This window comes from Podarcis pityusensis (genome assembly GCF_964106645.2).
Source record: "Podarcis pityusensis genome assembly, chromosome: 4".
Taxonomy (NCBI): domain Eukaryota; kingdom Metazoa; phylum Chordata; class Lepidosauria; order Squamata; family Lacertidae; genus Podarcis; species Podarcis pityusensis.
Genome location: NC_138027.1, coordinates 50,725,726 through 50,752,569, shown reverse-complemented (window position 1 = coordinate 50,752,569; position 26,844 = coordinate 50,725,726). Strand labels below are relative to the sequence as shown.

Genomic DNA, 26,844 nt, shown 5'->3' with positions numbered 1-26,844 from the left:
ATTATGGCTGCTGAATAAGGTAAAGGTAAAGGGACCCCGGCTGTAAGGTCCACTCGCAGACGACTCTGGGGTTGCGGCGCTCATCTTGCTTTACTGGCCGAGGGAGCCGGCGTACAGCTTCCGGGTCATGTGGCCAGCATGACTAAGCCTCTTCTGGTGAACCAGAGCAGCGCACGGAAACGCCGTTTACCTTCCCCCCGGAGCGGTACCTATTTATCTACATGCACTTTGATGTGCTTTTGGACTGCTAGGTTGGCAGGAGCAGGGGCCGAGCAGCGGGAGCTCACCCTGTTGCAGGGATTCAAATTGCTGACCTTCTGATCACCAAGCCCTAGGCTCTGTGGTTTAGGCCACAGTGCCACCCACATCCTTCTAATACCCAAATGTTCACGATCAAATCCTGTTTGGCGGAAAGGCAAGCAAGTCCCAGTGATACTTATCATCAGCTAGCGGTTCACAGAGGCGCTCTGAGAAGGTGTGGTTTATTTCCCTGTGCCATGTCTTATTTGTTTCCCCAGCAGAGAGTGAGTAAACCCAGGTGCCTGAAACATGATGGCCCCTGCTGGGTATTCCAGGACTTGTAGGAGCTTCAAGATTTGGATCAGGGGTCAGCAGACTTTTTCAGCAGGGGGCTGGTCCACTGTCCCTCAGACCTTGTGGGGGGCCGGTCTGTATTTTGGAAAAAAAATGAACGAATTCCTATGCCCCACAAATAACCCAGAGATGCATTTTAAATAAAAGCACACATTCTACTCATGTAAAAACACCAGGCAGGTCCCACGAATCACCCAGAGATGCATTTTAAATCAAAGGACACATTCTACTCATGTAAAAACACGCTAATTCCCGGACCATCCACGGGCTGGATTAAGAAGGCGATTGGGCCAGATCCGGCCCCCGGGCCTTAGTTTGCCTATCCATGATTTGGATTGTTTCTTTGTGTTGTTTTTCCCTTCCGACTACAAGCAGTCAGATGAGGGAAATAGTCCCCAGCCATCTGCCACTGAATGGCCTGTCATGCGAATTGGTTTCTTTGTATATCTGCCAGCTAAATTGAGTTGCCATGTATCAAAAGACCTTTGAGCTACTGTGCTCGAAATTGTTTTGTTCCTTTAAACTAGCCTGCGCTTTGAAGTGCTCGTTTGTGTATCCCCTTCAGATAACTTTGCTTCCTAGCTACCCGGTTTGAGATTTCTGCCTTGAGGCATATGGTCACATCTCTAACTAGTGAGAGGATTTCTTCAATCCATTATATTCTTGTGTTTTCTTTTCAGTGTGAGGCTTTTGTGCTTACAGCAGATAACCTCTGTGTTATGCCTGCATGTTTATAGTAGCTGTTTAAACATTAAATACTGCTTTATGATCTCAGGTGAAACGAGGAGTCCACTGCTCCTGTGATTATTGTTGTTCTCAACACTGTTGTTGTATGTGACACTGTACTCCTGATGAGAAACTTGTGTAACCCTTGGTGAGAATTGTTCTAATGCCACACAACTTAGCAGGAAGAGAAAGCACCTTGTAATTGCATAATCAACTGCCTTTCTTTTTAGTGGGATTGAATTTTTGAGCATGAGAGAAACCAGTGTTTGTTTTAGGGTGTGGCTAAAACTGGTTTCTTGCCCACCACCATGGCTGCTGAATAAGGCACAGGCCCCTTCTCATACCCAAAGGTTATTCATTAAATCTTGTTTAGCAGGAAAATATTAAACGCTGCCTGACAGAAAGATGGAAAAGTGCTGGTGATGCTTATCACCAGATGGCCACTTCCCAGATCTGCAAAAATAACAGCCATCTCCCCCTCTCCCCACTTCCTTGAAAGTGTTTGCAGACTCTCTGGCAAATGTGAACTGGAAGATAATTGGCTGAAAGGTGCCAGCTACCAGTCAAATGCACTGTGACTGAAAGCCCATGAATGGGGACTGACCACCTATGCTACTCATGAGGAGACCAGACACTGGCTTTAAAGTACAGTGGTACCTCGGGTTACATACGCTTCAGGTTACGTAACCTCAGGTTACAGACTCCACTAACCCAGAAATATTACTTCGGATTAAGAACTTTGCTTCAGGATGAGAACAGAAATTGTGCTCCGGCGGCAGCAGGAGGCCCCATTAGCTAAAGTGGTGCTTCAGGTTAAGAACAGTTTCAGGTTAAGAACGGACCTCCGGAACGAATTAAGTACTTAACACGAGGTACCACTGTAGTAAGATCAGGATACAAAGACTTGAGCTAAAGAGCCCCTTTTATTTTCAATATTCTGCTTTGTCCCTTTGTTCTCTTCCTTGCCTTCTTTATTCCTAATAAACATTGCACAATTGAACAATTGAGTCTTGCATGCATTCTTGCCAAACTCACAATGCCCCCTGCCTTGAGCCTCAGCCACTTGGTTAATAGAAATATAGGATTGCAGTTGATAGGAAAAAGCAGGTTGCTGTGATCTCTGGAAGAGACGACGTATAATTATGGAGTTTGTAAACCTCACAGTAGCTTTTTTCAGGTAGAAGAGGGTTGATTGCTGAGCTATACAGGTGCAGCCCTATAATTTTGACTCTTTTCTGTTGAAGAAAAGAACTCTTAGCTGATAATAACTTTCTCTTAATGGGAACAAACAAAAGATCACCTGGTGCAGTGAAGATGGAAATGATCTGCCTCGCCTACCCCACTGATGCATGATTTTGCCTTTCTTCAAAGAGTCATTGTCCCTCTTGGTTGGGTTTTTATTTCTTTCGGGTAGGTGGGTTGCCATGCAAGCTTTTTTTGGTGGTTTCCTTTTATATATTCTAACTCTGTAGCTTTCTGAGGTACGGTCATATTCAGTTCCTGTGGGCTTTACACCTTCTTGCTTCAGCTGGTTTGAGGTACATCAGATGACAATTATTTTGTGGATGGAAACAGCATGGTGTGATTTGGAATGCATTTTTAAAAGGGCGTATTTGGGTTGAAACGATTGACATAAGGGCATCTGGAGTGCTTTGTGTGCTAATTTGAACCTCACTGTGTTGTGGCAAGTTCTTTTGAAATCCCTAGGATTTACAGCTTGCAATGAATTTATTGGAGGAAATTTGATTTGCCAGTTGGATCTTTTTAGGGCTAGTGCTAATACAGTCATACCTCGGGATAAATACGCTTCAGGTTGAGCGCTTTTGGGTTGCACTCCGTGGTGACCTGGAAGTAACGGAGCTCGTTACTTCTGAGTTTTGCCTCTCACGCATGTGCAGACGGTCAAAATGACGGCATACGCAGAAGCGGCGAAACGCGACACGCGCAGATGCGCTGTCATGTCTTACGTTCTGTTCGGAATGCAAACGGGGCTCCGGAACGGATCCCATTCGCATCCCGAGGTACCACTGTAGAAGGCTCATGAAGGCATAATGTCCACAAACCCTTAACGAGGGACAAAATATGATAAAGAGTCTGGGCTGCCAGATTGTGCGTTCCCACTCCTCTTATACATGGGAATTTGCACATGGCTTCCTCCAGAGATTCTTGGGAACTGTAATCTACTCCACACAGAACTACAATTCCCAGCACCCTTAGCAGTTCCAAGGATTCTTTGAGGGAAGCCATGTGTGTTTCATGTGCTTTAAATGTATGGTGTGACCCCAGTGCTCCTAAAATAAAAGCTTTGATGCATTTTCTGCTTATTAGTGCCACAGATTAAATAAATTGATTAAATAAATGAAATTGAGCTTTGATATACCTCCTTTTAAAACTGCATCAATTTGTATATAATCGCTGGTATATAACACCAAGGAAATTAGTGATAATGTACAAAAATAATTCAGACCGATGTTGGAAATGTAAGGAGGCGGTGGGTCGATGTACCATGTCTGGTGGACCTACAAAAGAATGAGGGAATTTTGGGATTCAGTCTATAACGAGGTGAAAAAGATGTTTAAAATTTCATTCCCCCCCAACCCCTGAGGCATTTCTTTTAGGTATTATTGGGAGGGAGATTCCAAGAAATTTAAAGAAATTATTTATGTACGCTACCACGGCAGCGAGAGTTTTGATTGCACAGAATTGGAAAAGTGAGATGATGCCATCAAAAAAAGAATGGCTGATTAAACTGATGGATAAACTGACAGGACAGAAAAGGGATCAAGTGAAACAAAAATTTAGTAAAGATTGGCATATATTTAAACAATTCCTGAAAGACCACTGCGGATAATTAAATTTTTTGACTTGTTTAGATTAACTCTTGTAATGAGAAACATCAACAAGTAGCAAAAAAATGGTTACCAATAAACTAGATTTATTATGATATACATTCAGCCAAGAACTCTAAAGGACCCAAGAAAGAAGGGGAGGGAAGTCAGAAGTGATTAGAATATTAATGAGTCGAATGATTAAGAATATATCTTGGTTCTTCTTTATTATGATTTAGAAACACATGTATATCAACAAGAAACTGAAACTTTATACTGTGATCTTACATTAAGAAAGCATCTCTGTTGTTAAAAACCAATAAAGATGAATTGCACAAAAACTGCACCAATTTGTATGTGACTAAAACAGTAGTTTTTCTTGTGCACCGCCCCGAAATCTTCCGATGAAGGGTGGTAAATAAATTTAATAATAATAATAATTTTTCCCCACATCAAGCCCTGAGTTTGAACACTGGTTAGCATTCACTATGGTTAGAGTTCTGGTTGAGCCAGTGTTACTTCTTAATCATTGTTAAGGCATTACAGGTTTCATTGGCTCTGTGGCATTGTCATGAAGCCAAATTTTGGTGAGGCTAATGTTTCCTGTCTTACTCTGGTGCCTGGGAATGTGGCAGCACAAGTGCCAACAGGGCCATGAACAGGCAGCAAAGAAAGTAAACATACACTTATTTAATTGATTCAACCTTTTGCTCCTTACCCAGCCTGTGTCCTCCTTTAAAGCTGACACTTTGCTTGGCATCCTTTGGCTCATCCATTGACACAACTGAACTTCATCTCTCTGGGCGTGGGGCATACATTTTATTTGTAGCAATTGCACATCTTCAAATCTTACTAGAGTTAGGGGGTCAAAACATAAAGCAACTGTTTTTCATTTAATACTTTCAAGTTTGGTAAGATGTGTTTTTAAACCTTGTCCCACATCCTACACTAATACATATTGGATTTGCCCTAAGCGAGTGCCATTCCAAGGTGTGAGTGTGATTTTCTTATAATAGGACAGACATGCAAATTAATTCTGTTGTGTGCTTGGTTTTATCAAATGGCTTTGCAGGAAAACCTCTGCAAGGCTCTCTGATAAGCAGAATAAATTAATCGTGAGAGAGAGAGAAAGAGTGAAAACGAACAGTGGCATTTTTAGTTTAGGTAAAGTATTGGTGGTTCAGGAAATTGTAAGCTGGTCTGTGAAATACTATAGATAATGCAAGGAAGAGGCAAGGTAAGTCCCCCTCTTTTCTGCTCCTCAACTTCCTCACATGTAAGAAATAATATGTGAGAGAGATAAAGGATGCATGGGGTGGGAAGCTTGGGAGAGGGGTTTAATATGGAGGGATTGACAGGTTGGTGAGAGTGGACTTAGCGGGGCATAAGCCCTTAGCAATTAAACAAGATACACATTATCTAGTCATTTTTTAAAACAGCTTTTTATTATAAAAAGAGAAATTTACACTCATAAGAAATGTAACGAGCTAAAAGTATTTACAAACAAAATATAAGATCTTATAAAAACTGCAAGTATGATGTATTTGATATAACCGTAATAAAACCCTAAACTAATATTGCAGCAAAGAAAAACACACATTAAGGCTTGATTTTTATATTGAGATGTGTTATAAAAATTAATAAACACACATTTTCAATGGATCTGTCTGTTTTTCTTGATCAGCTGCTAGAAAAACAAGTTAACTGGATTAACAATGTAGCATCCCATGTTTTTTCCATAGCCAGTCTACAATTGTGGGAATTTGTGGGGATACTTAGTCTTGCAATCCACGTGGTAGTACTTCTGATGATTCAGAGATGTGTAAAGTTTCTTGGTTAAAGAAAGTTATCTTTAGAAGTGATGGATGACACACGCTGAGGGATTATTTGCACGAAACCAAACAATACTGAGGCTTCAGAAAGCCCCAGAATATGCATAAAATTGCATCCGTGTTTATTTAAAGTTGCATGACTTAATGCTGTGGCTTTCAACCAAATGGTTTACCATTTGCAAACTTTCTGTTTCACCACTGCCACCATAAGCCCATGCCCTACTTTTTAAAAAAAACAACCAAAAAACCCCACACCCCTGGTTGTTACTGCTGCTGTTTCTTCCTCCCACCGCCTGGCTCTGAATTAAACTTTGTTGTTGTTTAGTCATTTAGTCGTGTTCGACTCTTCGTGACCCCATGGACCAGAGCATGCCAGGCAGTCCACTGCCTCCCGCAGTTTGGTCAGACTCATGTTTGTAGCTTCGAGAACACTGTCCAACCATCTCGTCCTCTATCGTCCCCTTCTTCTTGTGGCCTCAATCTTTCCCAACATCAGGGTCTTTTCCAGGGAGTCTTCTCTTCTCATGAGGTGGCCAAAGTATTGGAGCCTCAGCTTCACGATCTGTCCTTCCAGTGAGCACTCAGGGCTAATTTCCTTAAGAATGGATGCGTTTGATCTTCTTGCAGTCCATGGGACTCTCAAGAGTTTCCTCCAGCACCATAATTAAACTAGAGGCTCCAAACTAGAGTCCAAACTGAATTAAACTAGAGGCTCCAAAACATGGAGATACCTGAATAAACCCACTTCGCCTAAACATTTGGCAATGCTTGATAGATTCTTTTATAGACATACTGTATAGCATGGGTGGCCGCACAGGGAGGAAGTAATCACCCATTTGCATCTCTCTGTGGGTGCTTGGAAGTGGAGGGTGTGGCCATGCTCAGTCTCAGAAGACAGGTTGACCGCATGAGAAAGCTTCAAGTACCTACTGCAGGGAAGGGGGAACCTGTGACCCTTCAGATGCTATTGGACTCCAGCTTCCATCAGCACCAAGCAGCATGTTGAGTGGCGGGGAATTATGGAAGGTGTAATCCAGCAACATGTGGAAGGTCACAAATATTCTTCTGAGGAACTTTGCTTCAGAACTCTTACCTTGGGGACACTGGGATTCAGAATGGACTAGGTGCAAACAAAGTGGTAAGTAGGATGATACAGAAGGTCACAGGGTCAATCCCTAACATCTCCAGGTAGGGCTGGGAGAGAACTCTGGTCTGAAACCCTGGAGAGTAGCTGCTAGTCAGTGTGTAAACTGGTGGTCTGCCTTTGTATAAGGGGGCTTTCTATGTTTCTATGACTGCTATATGCTGTGTTTGTCTGGTGACCCTTTTAACTGATATTCAGGTAAGACACAGGTTTCCAAGCTTGTAGTGTTCTGGGGTGACAGATTTGAACTGTCGGAGAGAGGAGAGGACACCCCACAGAAATGTTTAGTTATCTGAGAACCACATTTTAAATATAACGTAAATCACCCACAATGGTAACCAATGGAGCTTCTTTAGCGCCTCATTTGGTGCTTTGGGGAAAACTCAGAAGTAGTACCTCCTATCCTTGTTGCAAGAATCAGATGACCTTTTCAAGGATTCCTTCCCTTTTACATTGCTGTCAGCATTTGGACATCAAGTGTTTTAGGGTTTTCAGGAGTAAAATGTTTCACCTTGACTAACTTTTCCCAAAGGTTCTTCGCTTTTCTGCTTCTTTAATTCTCAAGGGTCAGGTGACCGCTCAACACTGTGGTAGTCCTGTTAAATTTAATAGGGCTATATTAAGTGATCCATGATTAATCCCGTTTAAGGTAATGCTGCATATTGTATGCAGCAGGCAGAGTGCAAATTGATTCTCTGCTAAATAAATATGATCTGAGTCTGTATAAACTTTCATTAGAGGTGAATATCTACAGCCTGTGTTGGAATGATTAACTTTTAGCAACCTTGCACAGTAAGGGTGAGACTAACAATATGTGAAGGTGAGTTTTTCCACTGGGCCATCCTCTGTCCTATGAGTGAACAAGCTCCTAAAATATCGCCGGAGTGGTACCTATTTATCTACTTGTACTTTGACGTGCTTTCGAACTGCTAGGTTGGCAGGAGCTGGGACCGAGTAATGGGAGCTCACCCCGTCGCGGGGATTCGAACTGCCGACCTTCTGATCGGCAAACCCTAGGCTCAGTGGTTTCGACCACAGCGCCACCCGCGTCCCTTATATCTATCCATAACTATATGCATATCTTACTCTTAATCGTAAATTAGAACAGCTCTCTGTAGCTGCCATGTTCATCTAATTTATATACAGTAACTCTTTTGGGATAATCAGCACAAGAGCAGAGGGAGGAGGTTGGGTAGACAGTTTTGACTGCACACATCATGGTAAACCATTGTTAACGCTTCTCTGCAAATGTTGAGATCTCTCCAGCTTTTCTGCTCTAGTGAGAGCAACAATCCCTGGCTTAGCATTCTGTCTAACTGTGCCTTGTGGTTTGTTTCACTCCAAGCTAACCCAAGATTGGGAAGCCAACAATAAACCTTGGCTTTGCATTGTGGTTTGTTTGGAGGGCAATAACCCATGATGTCCAGTTCAGATGTCAGGCTGAGTCAGGAATCTTGGTTTGTTGCTCCTCTTCGTGCTGGGGGAGAAGCTAAGTGGAATCCATATGAGAAAATCAGTGCTTAGATTATTTAGATGGCAATCGTATACCACTTGGAATAAATACTAATGAATTCAGTGGCAGTTACTACTGAGTAGACATGTAAAGCATTGTACAGTTATTCTGCACTTTTATGCATGTTCCCCCAGCAGCAAGTCTCAATTTACTTCAGAGTAAATTGGGCTATTAGCCATTAAAGATTTAGTCATTGACTTAGTTATTAAATAGTCCATCGTCCATAATCATGGCAATATCATATTTTCTTTCCACTCCCTGGTTTATTGAATTATTAAGACAAGTCATGAGCACATTGAGACTTCTTCATAGCACTGGAGTTGACAGGCGTTTGCTAATTAAGCCTTCAGCATATTTAGTATTCCACATTACTTATTTGTTGAAGACAGTTTAATGTTTCTTGTCATATGGAGTTGTGGATGCAATTAAGGGACACTTTAAACAGTAAGAAAAGTTTAGATCATAATCATGATTAATATAGATGTATAATTTCCACAGTTGATGTGTTTTCTTATGCGACTCTTGTGTATTGGACAGGCAGCTAATGAATTTCCTATATTTACAGCTGTTGGTAGCAGATGTCAGTGTAACATTTCTGTTCTAATGAATTTAGGGCATCAGGCAGCACATTCTCATTCAGCATTTCTGTGTGATGCTGAAGAAAATACATTGGTTACTACCTTCAAAGGACTCCCAAATGTCATCCCTTCTGATGAACTGACAAAATAAACTAGAACAGTTTTCTCACATGCATGTCACATCTAAGTTGTGCTAAATGTGATATAAATTGAGCTGAGTTTGTGGTGCGTATGTGTTTATTGTACACTCTGTGTTTATGAGTACACTGTTGCTCGTGGTTTACCGTGATGTGTGTTTATTTGGTAGGCTTTCTCTTGGTTTATAAGAGACCTCCAAATTTTATTCTTTCCTTATGGCAGCATATTTCTGACTGAAATCTTTTCACCAGCCCTTGATTAAAAATTGGCAAGGCTGTTGAAAACCTAATGCGGTTTTGGGTATGTGGATTTTGGACTATGATATGATAGTTGTTCCATCCAGCCCTTGTCTGGGAAAACTGTCTTAAGTTGCCCAGGATGCTGCATGTTTTTGCCTTTATATGCTAAACTCATTCACGTGACTATTCTTTTACTCTTCTAACATATTCAGATGTTCTCTCTAAAGTTACATGGAACATCTTCCATGAGACATCCTAGCTTTCTCCTGGAAATGGATATTCTTTGACATACTGATGTATAACACATGTTCCCATTGTATTTATGCCAGTTGCAGTCAGAATCATTGTGGTTTCACGTATCTGCTGATGCTGTCACTTCAAGCAAATGAGTCTACTGTTACATGGCTTTATTGTTGCTCACTAAGCATCTTGAGGCTAATTTGATTTTTGAAGAGGATTAATATTAAGTTACCAAAAGCCTTTGTGTCAGATGGCAGCTCCTTTTAAGGCACCTGAAAGCAGATGCTGCTTTCTAAGATCCTTTGAAGATGTGACCAGTTTTAATAATCTGAGTGAATGTTGTCTGAGCCACCTGAACTGATTCATCCAAAAAAATGTAAGATATATGGAAACGTGGGGTTAGGTGGAATGAATGTGTTTTTTAGAGATGAAAATGTAAACAAAGCGATCTGTACCATCAGATAATATGTAAGGCTGTCCTAGCAAAGTGAGTGTGAAAAGTTATAACTAGTGGGTGAACTAGCTTGACCTTGCTGCTCTCCTCCTTGCACACCTTCAGAGTCTCTGCAGAGGATCTGGGGTGGGTGGGTGATTTCGAAGGTGTGTAGGGGTCTGCTGGAAGAAGAGGGGAGAAGGAGAAGGAGGTCAAGGCCTATTGCACAAGCATAAGTAAGTTCTGCTCATGCACAGACACAGCATAAGTCAAGTGTGTAAAAAAATGCGGCTATGGAAAGTTGGAAGCACGTGTTTCCTGTTCACATCACAAACTGATCCCATCAGATTTGCATGGACTTTGAAGCATTTTTATTCCTTCCTGACTTCTGAAGGAGGAATGCTGTTGTGATTGTAACTGCTCACATGTGAGAATAGCTGTGCAGACAGCTGTACTTGAAGTTGTGCAGTGGTATACCTGGGCCTGTATTCTATTTTTCACTGTTTGCTGTCAGTGGTGCACCCAAAATATAAGAAAGAACTTCTTTCCTGCTACCTGAGATTTTTAATTGGAGATATCAGGAACTGAAGTTGAGACCTTCTACATTCAAGTTGCATTCTTTGCCTTGGAACTGTGTAGTTCATAGAAACAGCAGCAGTGACTTTATGCTGAGTCAGATGAGTTTGCTCCATCTAGCTCAGTATTATCTTCACAGACTGGAAGTGACTTTCCTGGGCTTCTGATACAGGACATCCTCAGCCCCAACCTGGAGATGCTGAGGATGGAAAAACCTTTGATTCCCAAAGCAAATGCTCTACCACTGAGCTATGCCTCTTCCCTTCATGCCAAATATATGAAGGTTGTAGAACATGTATTGCATTGCATTTGAGAAAACATTCAGATGTGTTCAGGTGCTGAAAGCCTGTGAGTTTTTCCTTTCCAACCCTGAATAATGAGCACAAATTCTGCTAGCAGTACATTTCAAGGTCACTAAGCTCCTAGGCTTCCAAGATGCTTTTGCATATTCAGCGTATTCTACCTACACTTTGGTTTCAAAGTGCAGGCCAAAACATCAGCTGCTGTATCTGGAAAAAACTATCTGTGCATTTGGGAGTTCCTGGTAAAAAAAGAGCAGGCATCTCCCATTGCTATGTGAAGGCACAGGTAAGCTTTTTACTCAGTGTCAGCCAGCATGACAAATGGGTCTTGGAGAGGAGTAATACTGTCTTTTGGCTAGGAAACAACTGGCTATAGGTGCGGCCCTTCCCTATAGTATTGTAACTGCTAAGATACTGATAGCACCTTCCCAGGCGCTCTTTCTGTGCTTCTCCCTATGACACCAGAGTCAGCTGCTTGCCTTCTGAAATCTCTGGGTGACTGCCATATGCATATGAGTGGGTGGGTTCACAGCCAGATCCATGCTTTCTCTAGTCGCCATGTCACAAAAGGCCTATTGACAACAGCTGTAGCCCAAGCTGAGTAAATCTGAAATGCATGCTTTGCCAGCCTTAATGTGTGAAGTGATGCTTTGTTTTATGCTTTTTGAACTTTTGCAGGTGCTCTTAAGTGTGCATGTCTGTGCACACGCACGAACACAGAGAGAGGTTTGTTACTTTAGGTTGTTGTGGTTTCAATAATGAAGTAATACTGTCTGCCTTTTCTGTTTTAGGTGCCTACTGATGGAAATGCTGGCCTGTTGGCGGAGCCCCAAGTGGCCATGTTCTGTGGCAAGCTGAATATGCATATGAATGTTCAGAACGGAAAATGGGAATCTGACCCTTCTGGAACCAAGAGCTGCATTGCGACAAAAGAAGGGATTTTGCAGTACTGTCAGCATGTAAGTTTCTGCCTGAACATAAATAGTTTTTAACAACCACCAAGAATGCAAATCTTTCAGCTTCAAAGTGGAATCTTCTGTCATCTACTCTCCCCCCTCCCAATCCTCTGGATTGTCTTGTCCTTTTGTTCAGTTTAATGAAGGTTTCTCTAGCTTTCAAGTTGTGGCCAGTGAGTTCTGCCTGAAGCTAACAAAAGGCATTCAGTCTGTTCAGGCTAATAGTTTGCACAGCTCTCCTCAGGATAAGGAGTGTGCTTGTTTAATCAAGACCCTAGTTCATAAGTTGCTCCTCATGTCATAACAGGACGCAGTGTCAAGTCCTAGTTTGTTGCTTTCTCCCTTACAAAGAGCTTTGTGTTGGTTTTCTACAGCATGTTTGCCTTGCAAAGCAGGCCAAGAAAAATAATGGTTTATCATCCATATGTTCCTGCATTGCAGGGGGTTGGACTAGATTTCCCTCAGGGTCCCTTCCAACTCTCTAATTCTGTGATTCTATATCCTGTTAGAGCCCAGGTGGTTGATAATTTGGTTGTGGCAGTGAAGCAACAAAGGATGGATTTAGTCACTTTGACAGTTAGTTTTCATATGAAGGACTGTGATTTCCCAGTATAAGTATTAATAGCTATTTTGGTTTGTAATTGAATTTTGGAAATGAGTGATTTTTCCACAAGTCATTGTTTTAAGCCTCATCTTTTTTGTACTGCACGGCCAACCTCCTTCATGCTCTGTGTTGTTGTTGTTGTTGTTGTTGTTGTTGTTGTTGTTGTTTCTTTTCTATGTTTATGAAATTGTGTAAAAAGTTTGCGGACTTCTAAACAGAACCTTTCTTAAAAGTAATGGTAAGGCACCAATGAGGTTGAGAACCTATGTACAAATTATGGTAACATAACCAATCATCTGATGCTTTCCCTTGAATGGGCAGAAGTGAGCACAAGGGGGAAAAGGCAAAAACCGAGCTTAAGTTATGAGATGATAGGTAAGAGGGACTTTAATGAACTCCACAAGCATCATCCCCCAAGACTTCTCAGTTTTAACCACATTGTGGCCTTATAGCTGTATGAGTACAACACAAAAAAACTAAGGTTTTTAATTCATGGCAGTAGCATTACATTTAGTTGGCACAGTGCAAAAGCATAGTGTGTATATGTGTCAGGCAGGTTTGTGGCAGTAATGATTAGAAAGCCCTAGGAAATCCACTTCTTTTTCTGGTCTTTTCTGCTTCTGTCCATGGGGAACTGAAATCATGCATTCTTAACGTAGGCTTAAGTAAGAAAGGTACATCTCCTAAATTCAGCTACAAGCAATTCTCAGCAGGAGTGAATGGCAATGTGGTGGGCAATTTGTCTACAGCAGCCAAACAATGAATTATGAACAATGTTGTGAGAAATGGATAGTAGCTATACCAGTTTTTGCATCCCAGAGAGCCACATTCACACTAGACCTTTAAAGCACTAAGCAACCTCTTCAAATAGCCATGGCTCCCCCCCCCCCCCGCCCCGGCCAAATTCTCAGAGCTGTAGTTAGATAAAGGTGCTAGAGTTGTTAGAGGCCCCCTATTCCATTCACAACTACAATTCCCATAGTTCCCTGTGAAGAGGGATTGGTTGTTAGTATACTCTTGGAATTGTACCTTTTGGGAGGGGAATAGGGTCTGCTAGCAACTCTCAGCAACCTTTGCAGACAGTTAAAGAAGAAGAAAATAGTTTTTGTTGTAGATATGTTACATACTTTTAAAAATTAAATTTTGGTTTATAAGTATTTTTATACATAAAAATGGTTGGCACTGTAGCCTAACATCATTTGGATAGCCACAGATTCCCTATGCCTGCTGCAGATGGAACAGGCAACTATGTCTTAATTTGTGTCTTGCTTGTATGTTTCTGTAGTCAAAAGGTGTGAAAATCATAAATATGTTTAAAATGAAGTCCCAGATTATGGAACGATACTTTAAATTATATATATATATTGCTTTTCATTTAAGAATCACAAAGCCAGTGACCTGGTTTGCACACAATACTAAGCCAAGCATTTATTCCTCCCCTAGCCCTGCTGCTGCCCCTGGGTCTGAGGCTCCCCTTCCTTGATTTAAGGCTTTTGCAAATCTGTTTAAGAACTTTAAGCCTGGCCTGGAGGCGCACCAGTAGCTCGTGCAGCTCATTTAAGAGATGTGCCAGATGTGCGTGATAACATTCTCCATCCTGCACCATAGGAAGCTTCTGGACCAGCTGCAGTGATTGAGGGGAGGGCTCTGCCTCTGTGCATAGTCCCCTAAAAAGTAAAACTACCGTATTTTTCGCACCATAGGACACAGTTTTTCCGTCTTAAAAACTAAGGGAAAAAGTCTGTGCATCCTATGGAGCGAATGCAGGGGGGGGGGCAGGCAGGAAAAGCCCCCAAGAGCCACACACAAGCTTTGTGCGGCTCTTGCGGGTTTTTCCCGCAAGAGGGAGGGAGGGAGAAGGGACTGACGCGGTCAGTCAGTCCCTTCTCCCTCCTCTAGAAAAGCCTTGCGCAATCTCTCCAGCCGCGGGGAGGCTGTGCAAGGCTAAAGAGGAAGCCCGGGCAGCGAGCGCGATCCATCCCCTCGCTGCCCGGGCTTCCTCCTTAGCCTTGCGCGCCTCTCCAGCCACGGGAGGCTGAGCAAGGCTAAAGAGGAAGCCCAGGCAGCGAGCGCGATCCATCCCCTCGCTGCCCGGGCTTCCTCCTTAGCCTTTCGCCTCTCCAGTCGCGGGAGGCTGTGCAAGGCTAAAGAAGCCAACCTTTTAAAAATCTCTCGATCTCTACCTCTTTTTCTTTTTTCGTCTTTTCTCCACCCCCTTCTTTTCCTCTGGATCAGTGTTTTTATCTAGATTAACATTTTAGTTGGGGGGGGGGGGAATATTATAAAAAAGGAAACTTTGCAGCTTTTATTTTAGTATACAATAAAAACAGATTAAACAAAACACAAAAGAAGGAAATAGCACAGAAGAAGAAGAGAAAAGAATAGGGAAAGCCATTTACCAGAGGTAGATCTTAACCCTTGCCTCACCTGGGAGCTTCTCTGGGCAGGAATTCCCTCGGCTTAAGTGGGGTGGGGGGAGAGTGGCAGGTAGGGGGGTATCTTCCTAGACACTGAAGCCACATGTCTCTCCAATGAAAATTGGGAGTGGGCATTGTGTGAAGTGGCTGTGGATCTCCTGCCGCAGACGTGTAGGACTGTATAGAGTTGGGAGGGCCACCCAAGGGTCATCTAGCCCAGCCCCCTCACAATGTAGGAATTACAGCTAAAGAACACCAGGCAGATGGTCCCCCAACTGCTGCTTAAAAGCCTCTTGTGATGGAGACCCCCAACACCTTCCAAGGTCATAGAATTGCAGGGTTGGAAGGGAACCCCAGGAGTCATCTAGTCCAGCCCCGGTGGACAGCGGGCACGATCCATCCCGTTGCACAAGGCTAAAGATGCTGCTTAAGGCTAAAGAGGAAGCCAAGTCAGTGAGCGGGATGGATCCCGCTCGCTGTCTTGGCTTCTTTGCTCTTTGGGGCTGGGGGGGGGGAACCCAGGCTTCCCCCGCAGCCCTGAGAAGCTCTGGGAGAAGCGGACAGGCTGCACGCAGCCTGTCCCTTGCTCTTTGGGGCTGGGGGGGGATAATATTTTTTCCCTTGATTTCCCCCTCTAATCCCCCCTCTAGGTGCGTCCTGTGGTCCGGTGCGTCCAATAGAGCAAAAAATACGGTACATTTGAAGTAAAATAAAAGGACCCCTGGACGGTTACGTCCAGCCAAAGGTGATTATGGGGTGCGGCGCTCATCTCGCTTTCAGGCCGAGGGAGCCGGTGTTTGTCCACAGAAAGCTTTCTAGGTCATGTGGCCAGCATGACTAAACCGCTTCTGGAACAAAGGAACACCTTGACAGAAGCCAGAGCGCACGGAAACACCGTTTACCTTCCCGCTGCCTATTTATCTGCCGTATATACTCGAATATAAGCAGAGGCACCTCATTTTACCACAGAAAACTGGGAAAACTTATTGACTCGAGTATAAGCCGGTTCACCACACCAAAGGCTGGTGGCGGCAGAGGTGGAGGAAGAACAAGCAGCCCAAAGGGCTGCTTTTGGGCTGCTCGTTCCTCCGCCGCTGCCGCTGACAGCGGCAAAAGCGGAGGAGGAAGGAGCAGCCCGAAAGGACCATCACTCGAGTATAAGCCGAGGGGGGCTTTTTCAGCATAAAAAATGTGCTGGAAAAGTCGGCTTATACTCGAGTATATATGGTACTTGCACTGGCATGCTATTGAACTGCTAGGTTGGCAGGAGCTGGGACAGAGCAACAGGAGCTCACTCCATTGCAGGGATTCAAACCACTGGCCTTCCAAGAGGCTCAGTTTTTTAGACCACAGCGCCATTTACTGAAACATAGCACATGGTGTATTATTTGCTGTTTATTTTGTATGTAATTGGAGACAGCTGATTGAACATGGAAACTGATGGGTGCTTCTACTGAAAAGAATAGGAAGCCGGGAGCCTAAATGACAACATCAAAAAACCCACACTGATACCAACAAACAGGAACATTAAGGCAACCTATGTCTTCTTGTTCATTGCTTGACGCACATCATACATGCTTTGTATTCTGGAAAGTGGCGGGAGGGAGGGAGGAATGTTATATCCTGTCCCAGTTTTGTCCTTTTCATTCTGCCAATTATTATCTAGCTAGCAGGACTGTGCTGCAGATCAGAGATGGGGACATTTGTGCAAGTTTTCAAATTTCCTGTTAGCAGGGAGCGTGATAGCGTCAAAGCAGATGAGTAACTGTAGGCATAAAATGTATCTCCCGCCCCCAACTTTGTATTAACAAACAAAATCATCCCTCCTCACCTCAGTCACAATAATTTCTCACCAAGTCTCATCTCCTTTCTGTGACACGGATGGCTGCTGCTAATATAAATGAAAGATTGGCCAGACAGGCAGGTAGTGATTGTTTTCAGAGTGTCTATACCTTGCCCACACAAAGGTTGTTGGAGAAGATCGACTCATATGGCTCTGGGGGCCTCAGTATGTACAGCTCCGCATACCCAAAACTGCAATTCTAACTCTGCCAGTAGTTAACTCCATTGAAATGCATAGAATTTGCTTCTGAATAGGTATGGTTAGGATTGTGCTGTTAATAGACCAAGTAATAGTGGAATCTTAGATGTGTTTACTAAAAAGTAAGCATCATTAAGTTTAGTAGTGTATACGCCCAGCTGAATGGGCATGCACCAAACATGAAATTCCTGGCTGGTAATGGTTTTTTTACCATCTCTCTTTGTGCAGATCAGAACAGATTGAAGACATTATGCTCTATATTCTGTATTTTTGTAACTCGCTTGGGTATAGATTTTTTTTTTTTCCATTTCTGAATTTTCTAGGTCAGTCAGACAATTTTTTAATTAGATGATTGCTGGCCTGTGTAGTCAGGTTTGTTTCCTGTAGGGTAGGTTCATATGCACTAGCGGCAAGAAAGGTATGTGCTACTTTTCTGATCCCCCAAAAGTATAGAGAACAAGCAGATGGACAGACGAAGCAATATACAGTGGAACCTCGGGCTACATACGCTTCAGGTTACAGACTCCACTAACCCAGAAATAATACCTCAGGTTAAGAACTTTGCTTCAGGATGAGAACAGAAATCGCCCGGCGGTGGCGCAGCAGTAGCAGGAGGCCCCATTAGGTAAAGTGGTGCTTCAGGTTAAGAACAGTTTCAGGTTAAGAACAGACCTCCGGAACGAATTAAGTACGTAACCAGAGGTACCACTGTATGGTAGATGTCCATCAGCTATAAACAATTTGTGGCAGATATTATACTTAGAGTAAACCCACTGAAATCGGTCTGCTCTGAGTATAGCTTAGTTAGACATCGCCCAATAAAAGTGGACAGACTTGCTCAGAAGTACCTCCAATTAAGTTCGGGGGGGTAGGGTGAAATATACCGGGGGTAGCCATATAGTCTGTTGCAGCAATTGCAGCAGAGTGTTTTGGAGCGCTTGAAGACTAACAAAGCACTGATGGCCTAAGCTTTCATTTGCCACAACACATTTCACATTTAAAGCAATTAGAGGCATATAAATGCCCTGAGCATTGTGAGAAGGAGAAAATGTATTACACATACGTACATATGCATTAGGTGAGGTCAAAAAATCAAGCAATGCAACGCATAGCAGCGAGTGTTTCCCAGCACTAGGCAGAGTACAAATGCATGGAGAATCCAGTGGAAGAGCATTTCAACCTCACACCTTAAACTTGCCATACTTCTAAGCAAAGTGAAGCCACAGAATTGGAATTGATTATAGCAAATTAAGGGCTGTGGAATCAGGGTCTTGACAAATCCTTTGAATGCCTACATTACTAAAGAAAGCAATTACCCCTCCTTAGGTGTGTGATCTATACAATTGGTCTTGCTGTGCTTATTCATCAACAACCCCAGCTGAGAATAAGTCATGCCCAAAGCTGATTGTATCATGCTCATATGAACGCATTCTGTATTTATTTGTGTTGCTAGGATCACTTCCCTTTATACTGAGCCCAGACCATTGCTAGCTCTGAACTGTCTGCTGACTGGAATTTCTGACAGAGGTCTTTCTCAGCCTTAGCAGGACGTCACTTCTTGTGATGAATAAAGAAGTTGGTGAATATAGAAGCAGCTAGGCAGTAACAAACTCCAGTAAAGTGAATAATATATACCGTATTTTTCGTCCTATAGGGCGCACTGGCCCATAGGGCACATCTCATTTTTAGGGGGGGGAATGAATAAAAAAAAATTATTCCCCCCCCCAGCCGCGGGGCTGGGGCGGGGGAAGCCCAAGCTTACCCCAACCCCAGCCCCCAGAACAGGCTGCTATCCGCAAGCCTTGCGAGCCCGGGGTGAGTTCCCCCGGGCGCGCAGGGCTTGTGGACACCTGCGCGAAGCACAGGGCATCCTCTGGAGGGCGCCCAGTGCTCCGGGCTGCAGGCTGCCACCCGCAAGACTTCTGCACCCAGGGAAACTCCCCCCGGGTGTGCAAGGCTTGCGGACACCTGCGCGAAGCACGGGGTGTCCTCCGGAGGGCGCCCCGTGCTCCGGGCTGCAGGCTGCCGCCCGCAAACCTTGCGCGCCCGGGGGAACTCCCCCCGGGTGCGCAAGGCTTGCGGATAGCTTCCTGAAGCCTGGAGAGCGAGAGGGGTTGGTGCACACCGACGCCTCTCGCTCTCCAGGCTTCAGCGAAAGCCTGCATTCGCCCCATAGGACGCACACACATTTCCCCTTCATTTTTGGAGGGGGAAAAGTGCTTCCTATAGGGCGAAAAATACGGTATATATAAAATTTTGTCTAGTTGGAAGCTTGTTAGCTTGAGACTCATTTGTATACAGTGAAACCATAGTTTAGGACTTTCCGATACACATTGTGGGTTAATAAAGCACTGTCTGAACCCTGGAATACTCCGTTGTGATGTTTAGTTGATTGGAATATGTAATCGTTATAGCTTGTGCACCCTGAGGCATACTGTTCTGTTAAGGAAGCAAAACATGTAGAAGGGTAGTGACTTATATCACCACTTTTCTGATATTAGTAATCAAATTGCATCGGTGCATAGATGCTTAAAGCATTTCAGCTGCTGCCTTGTAAATTAAAAAACCTTAATACTGTATAATCTTAGAACTTATTTCTTCTTCCTGGCTCATTGAGATTAAACCAGTTACTCTCTAAACCATTAGTTCTCCAAAATGTGGGTCAGAATCCAAAGAGCTACCTCCGGCATGCCTAAGATAAATGAGCTTATAAATGGGTTTATACTTTAGAGGTCAGTTGTCAGAATGTGTGATTCCAAATGCACATTCTTAATGCGGTACATGTGTTTAGAAATCTTTGAGCAGTGTTTAAGAGCTGAAATTAAGACAGAATGTCAAGTTGATGTTAACCATGAACGTCAACATATTTCCCATCAAGACCGGGACTCCGAGCAAACTGTTAATGAATATGACAGCAACACTTAATTGCTTCAGGGATTCCAGACTCTTCACAGTTTGGATTAAAACACAACTTGAGATTTTGAGAGGCTGTGGTAAAACGATAGCTCATGGATTAAGTGACTGTCCACAGTGACTGTTTGCCCTCAGGCAGTTCTGTCTGACTGCACAGCCTGCAGTTTCTTGCAATGGATCCTAAGAGTTGTTGAAGCAATCTTGCATGTCCTGTGTTAATGCTTTGCCTTAGACAGATCAGTACAAGGGAACTGTAAGAGTGAGTCTCTACATGAACGGGACTGGGTTTGGATGGATTGTTGGAGGAGATCCAGAGAAAGTCGTATACTAAGTCAGAGTTGGTTGCAAATATGAGTTGGGAACTGGGTAAGTAGCCCAGTCAAGGTGACAAAATCAGAAGTAACTGAGCTTGCAGCCAAGTCAGTTATCTGAGTCCAGTAAAAACTGGGATCAGGACCAAAAGCTTTGTGGAAAGAAGTGGCAGGGAATGCTAACTGGGCAGCACAGAACAAGAACTCAAGGTGAGGTGAACAGTTAGGAGAAGATCAGGCATGGCCTGGGAACCAGTATAATGCAATGGCTGGAGTGCTAGAAAGATATGAACTCAAATTGCCACTCAGCAGTGAAACTCTTGGGGTGACCTTGGGCCAGTTACTATTTCTCAATCTACGTTTACTTTGTTTTTATATGTACTTTAAGCCGCCCAATGTGGGTGGGGAAACCCAGCCAGACGGACAGGGTATAAATAATAAAATTATTATTAATCTATCTCACAGGATTGTGTGAATTAAAACAAGGAATCATTCACACCATCCTGAGCTCTTCAAGGAAGGATGGGACACATGTGAACAAGTTTTATCTGGATCAGGGTCTGGTCACATGCTGAGTCCAATACAGATGTGTGTGGTTAAACCCAAATATTGTGACCCAGATGTGTTTAACACTGGTCTTAGCAGAGATTGGGACCAGAGGGAGTTGTCAAACCCTGAGGGATAGCCTGAGGTTGCAACTCTAGAAGGCAGAGTCTCCCTTTTGGTGGGAGGTTGCAGAATTAGGGGATGTATTACCCACCAACTTCTACACAACTCTGGACTCTTCACCATCCTCCACCAGGACCAGAGACAATTATGGACTCAGGATCAAATCCAGTCCTAGGAGGCTTACTTTGGTCAGAATCAAGTATACACTTCCAGAGTTAACAATACATTACTTCTCGTAAATGAGCCAGCATAGCTGCTAGAGGACTGCAAAAATGTGTGTACCAGGCTTTTTAGACTTATCTACCTGAGTACTATCTGAAATCAAAGGGGCACATTGGTTGCCAGATGTGAAATAAATTTTCAGCTCTCCTGCCCCACTAATAGAGAGACAGTCCATTTGGCAGCACGGAAGAGATAAGAGCTAATCGATGTTCTGGATCATGACCAAGCTATGCCCTTGGAAGGATGTGGGTTAGTAGGTCCGACTGTAAAACCATTCAGTTCCTGCCTAGTGGTTGCTGGTGCAACACCTTTTTATGCCCATCCTCTTTTGTTGCATTCTTTGGCTGGACAGCTCCCCTGCTCTTTTGGCCCACTTTGCCTATGATTTTCTCTTGCCAGGGTGGATAACTCTGTGCATTTCATGTTAGGTTATTTGCAACAGAAGACAAATACAGAATACAGCCTTGGTTTTGAATTTATCGATGCATTTTTTAATTATTTGGATCACCATTTCAAAGTCTGAGTGTTGCTACGTCTTGAAGCTTCATATTTTTTGATGTTAGACTCTAAAGTAGCTTTCAGAAGCAGGGGAAATCACAGCTGTTTCTGTTGCCTAGGTGACACTTTAAACTGAATCCAACTTCTTAGATTAGTGAATTGCCTTCGGCAACTTCTGTAGTAAAACCAGGATTGCATAAATTAATTAGATTATTATTATTATTATTATTATTATTATTATTAAAGAGCTCCCAGGCTTGTGCAGTTGTGACAGCTCACACAAGGCCCAGAGGGGAACGTTGACAAAAAGTAGGTCATTGTATAAAATGGTGATTTTGGAACAGCTGTTGAATTATCAAGTGACTGTTCTCTCTTTAGATGAAGATCTACCAAACGTCATTTAGGAGAGGGATATTTTAACTTCACTAACTTCTAACTTGATATATCAATAGTATGTGCTTTGAGGTTTGTTTGTTTTTAGGCTAAATACAGTGGTTCCTCAGGTTACATACGCTTCAGGTTACAGACTCCGCTAACCCAGAAATATTACCTTGGGTTAAGAACTTTGCTTTAGGATGAGAACAGAAATCGTGCAGCAGTGGCGCAGCGGCAGCAGGAGGACCCATTAGCTAAAGTGGTGCTTCAGGTTAAGAACGGACCTCCGGAACGAATTAAGCACTTAACCCGACTGTACATCTTGAATACTACACAGAATATATCTATTCACACAAAGGATATAATTCATAGATTGCAATAAATATCTGAGGGAAATGTAAAGGTAGCAGAAATGTAGAGAAAAAGTAGGAGAGAAAGTAAGTATGTGAAACTGCATGAAAATTATATATTGTTGTTGTTTAGTCGTTTAGTCATGTCTGACTCTTCGTGACCCCATGGACCAGAGCACGCCAGGCACTTCTGTCTTCCACTGCCTCCCGCAGTTTGGTCAGACTCATGTTTGTAGCTTCGAGAACACTGTCCAACCATCTCGTCCTCTGTCGTCCCCTTCTTCTTGTGCCCTCAATCTTTCCCAACATCAGGGTCTTTTCCAGGGAGTCTTCTCTTCTCATGAGGTGGCCAAAGTACTGGAGCCTCAGCTTCACAATCTGTCCTTCCAGTGAGCACTCAGGGCTGATTTCCTTAAGAATGGATACGTTTGATCTTCTTGCAGTCCATGGGACTCTCAAGAGTCTCCTCCAGCACCATAGTTCAAAAGCATCAATTCTTTGGCGATCAACCTTCTTTATGGTCCAGCTTTCACTTCCATACATCACTACTGGGAAAACCATGGCTTTAACTATATGGACCTTTGTTGGCAAGGTGATGTCTCTGCTTTTTAAGATGCTGTCTAGGTTTGCCATCGCCTTTCTCCCAAGGAGCAGGCGTCTTTTAATTTCGTGACTACTGTCACCATCTGCAGTGATCAGGGAGCCCAAGAAAGTAAAATCTCTCACTGCCTCCATTTCTTCCCCTTCTATTTGCCAGGAGGTGATGGGACCAGTGGCCATGATCTTCGTTTTTTTGATGTTGAGCTTCAGACCATATTTTGCGCTCTCCTCTTTCATCCATCCCCTCTAGGTATTTCAAGGGAGTCTTCACTGCTGAGGTGATAGTCAGCATCTTGCACCCATAGACCCTAGTGATCTTTATTATTTTAAAGAAATTGTTTTCACTGATAGAAGGTGCAGCATGCATTTTAACTTTTCTCCCTCTCCAGGAATAGGACATAGATGGGAAACCTGCAGTCATACATATCTTGCTGAACTTCCATGAGCCCCAGCCAGTATGGCCAATAGGCAGGGATGGTGGGAATTGTAATCCAATAATATCTGGAGGCTGCAGATTCCATATTCCTGAGATAGGTTTCCTCTTCTCAGCTAGAGATACATTAAAATCCCAGTATAATATTTTTAGATATTACAGTGTTTTTATTTATGTATGGTATTTAAAATAAAATCTACAATTTACAATGCAATTAATTAGTTTAAGTAATTAATCCAATCTGTTTGTTAAGTGTTATTTGTTTGCAAACTGTGGTTTAGGGAAACAGGCTAACTTCATACCATGGTTTCTGATTTCTTTTAACCAGGTGTGGCCCAATTTTTTTCCTTTTCAAAAAATGTCCCCCACCCCCCAACTGACTATTTTCATATGCATCCTGTTATGCTACACACAGAGAGATTGTGGCCTTCAAAACTACCACCATATTACTATTTTTCAAATATTGTTTTATTTATTGGCCTTTCCTGTTGGCCCAATAGGTTGTGATGCCACAAGCTGTTTTGTGACAGCCTTCCACCCAAACCTTTAAAATGTTCTCCTTCTTTCTTTCTTTTTTTAAATGGCCACACCCACTTAGACATGAGGGTTGACCATGGATCAGTGTGTCCCTGTATAAGAAAAAGGTTAGCCACTCCTACCATGAAGAACTATAGCTCACATTAGCCATTGTTACTCTGAGCTCAGATATATTCTGCCGGGGAGAGGGGGAACACGTGTGCTTAAGAACTGTGCACATAGTATTAAACTACGGTTTAACATTATGTGCAGAGTCAGCCGTGGGGTAATCAAATTCTGATTGGGAGACAGGGTGTTAAGACTTAGTAAATGCATAAAGTGTATTAGGAAGTAAAAGTGAAGGAAAAAATGGAAGGTTATTTGTTTCTTGTAAATAATTTTCTTTTTCCCCGTTATTAGATGAGCAATTTATTTTTATGAAAACAAGAAAGTGAGAAAATGTTCATATGGTTAACATATTAATAGAAAGCGGTGCATATGATGGTGCTTAGGAGGAGTTTAAAGTAAAATTGCATATGGAGTTAGAAGGAAAAGATCCCAATTTTCCTGCTTTCTGAGGGCTGGCATCCTCAAATAAACAGACTGATTAATTGAACAGCTGTGTTCCGGACTGGCAAGAGAGGGAAGTTGAGAGAGAGAGAGAGAGAGAGAGAGAGAGAGAGAGTGAGTTTCCGTAAAGGCCTAAAGGAAGTTATCATGATATCAAGTGGCTGAGGCAATCTCAAGTTAGGAAATGCCTGTATCAATAAAACTTTATACATTTCACAGAGCTGATTCCAAGACTGTGCTTGCAAAAAACCCACAAAAAGCAAGTTTTGAATCTGTTGGGTACCTTGATTTCATTTCCATTTAAAGTCTTTGTTGCTCCTTTCTTCTTGTAGTGATAGAGTAGAAAACATTCTAGGTTTTAGAATAGCAGATGAATAATTTTTTTAAAAAGTTCAAAATATATAATTGTTCTTCATGATTGTTTGAATTCAGGGATCAAAAGCAGTTTATGATTCCTTGTGGTTATACTAAATTACTAAATGTACCGTAATTTAAAAGCAACGTTAAAACTTGCTCACATTCTTGCTTCTTTGTGCTGATGATGTATCAGTGAAGGGAAAAGGTAGAGAGAGAGAGAGAGAGAGAGAGAGAGAGAGAAACATTTTGCTTTGATTTGTTTAGGTTGATTTGTTTAGGTTACTCAGCATAGTGTTCCGTTGTGCTAGAGGCTGTTTATTCATGCTGGCCACATTACCTGGAAAGCTGTCTGCGGACAAATGCCAGCTCCCTCGACCTGAAAGCGAGATGAGCGCCACAACCTCATAGTCGCCTTTGAGTGGACTTAACCGCCCAGGGGTCCTTTAGCTTTACCTTTTACTGAAACAATGCCCCTGCCATGCTCTAGCCACCATGTATCTCCTCTCCCAGCATGCTTATCCAGCATGGCATGGTGCAGGTGCTGTTGGGAGCCGGGAAGCTGCTGTGCCACAACACCTTGCACCCAGCCCGGCACTGCGTTGCAGCTGTTGTAACATGGCGAGTGCCTGTTGTTACTCAGAGTTGGTTCAGTCAGTCTCTTCTCTGCCTCCAGAGAATGAAGTTCCTGGCCATAGAGGCAGCCGTCCAGTTGGTGAGAGTTGGCTAAGTCTTTGTTGGAGCGGGAGTCAGAGGGTTGGGTTTTGGTCCCATCACAAGGACATGCCCTCCTTTCCATAGGAGTGCTCACTTGCAAGCACTGACTTCCCACTTGGGACAAGAACTGAACACCTGCTTGGTTTCACCCCAATCTTTAAAAGCAGAGCGGGGGGACGGGAGCATGTCAAATGTTGTGAGTCAGTGTTAGAAACTGGAATAGAAAAGCCAGGAGCCAAATGGGTTGTGGGACATGGGTTGTGGGAGCCAAAACAGAATGTCTAGTCGCCATTGGGTGTGTGTGGCAACACTTTTTATTTATTATTTTGATAAGCATGAACTAATACTATCATTTTGATAAGCAATTCACATAAGAGAGCCAGTGTGGTGTGGTGATTAAGAGCGGTAGTCTCGTAATCTAGGGAACCGGGTTCGCGTCTCCGCTCCTCCACATGCAGCTGCTGGGTGAACTTGGGCTAGTCATACTTCTGTGAAGTCTCTCAGCCCCACTCACCTCACAGAGTGTTTGTTGTGGGGGAGGAAGGGAAAGGAGACTGTTAGCCGCTTTGAGACTCATTCGGGTAATGATAAAGCGGGATATCAAATCCAAACTCTTCTTCTCTTCTTAAGTGACACATTGTTAATATCACATTTTTAGCAGAAATTGTTAATGCATGTTTAACAAAAAATATTGCTACCATACCAGTTTTCAACACACTCTACTCTTTATTGTTAAACTCCTTAACATATTGTCTATCCTTAATCTAAACTTCAAAGCATACACATTTCTGTAATCCTTGAGTGTCAGTTAGGCACCAAAAATGGCGCCCAGACTTTTGGAGGTGCTTGCAAATGGAGAATCTTTAGTCGCAAAGTGTGCCTTGCGCCCTTCTAATTTTGAACCGTGGTTGGGACTTATGGCTAGCCATGTTTCCTAGAGGTCTACTTATGAACCATTGAATTATGTATCCTGTAGTTAGAGCTGATGAGACAGTGCTGATTTTATCACTAAAGCTTTTGGGATTTGCCAAGCCAAGAGTTCGAGTCTTTTAGCCAAATGTCTTGGGCCAACCCAATCCCATTGACTGTTCTCTAAGTAAACAGGGATTTTATTTTATTACAAACTGTGATCGTGATGACCTAATGTCACTGAGG

General features: G+C 43.1%; 1 protein-coding gene across 4 annotated transcripts in view; it reads left to right on the top strand.

Annotated features, from left to right (window-relative positions):
* Window positions 1-26,844, top strand: part of APP (amyloid beta precursor protein) — a 153,948-nt gene that overhangs the window by 26,848 nt on the left and 100,256 nt on the right. For all 4 annotated transcript variants that reach the window (XM_081003687.1, XM_081003685.1, XM_081003686.1 and 1 more), the window contains exon 2: window positions 11,935-12,102. In XM_081003687.1, the coding sequence (XP_080859813.1) occupies window positions 11,935-12,102 (168 nt within the window). The remainder of the gene's footprint in view (window positions 1-11,934; window positions 12,103-26,844) is intronic.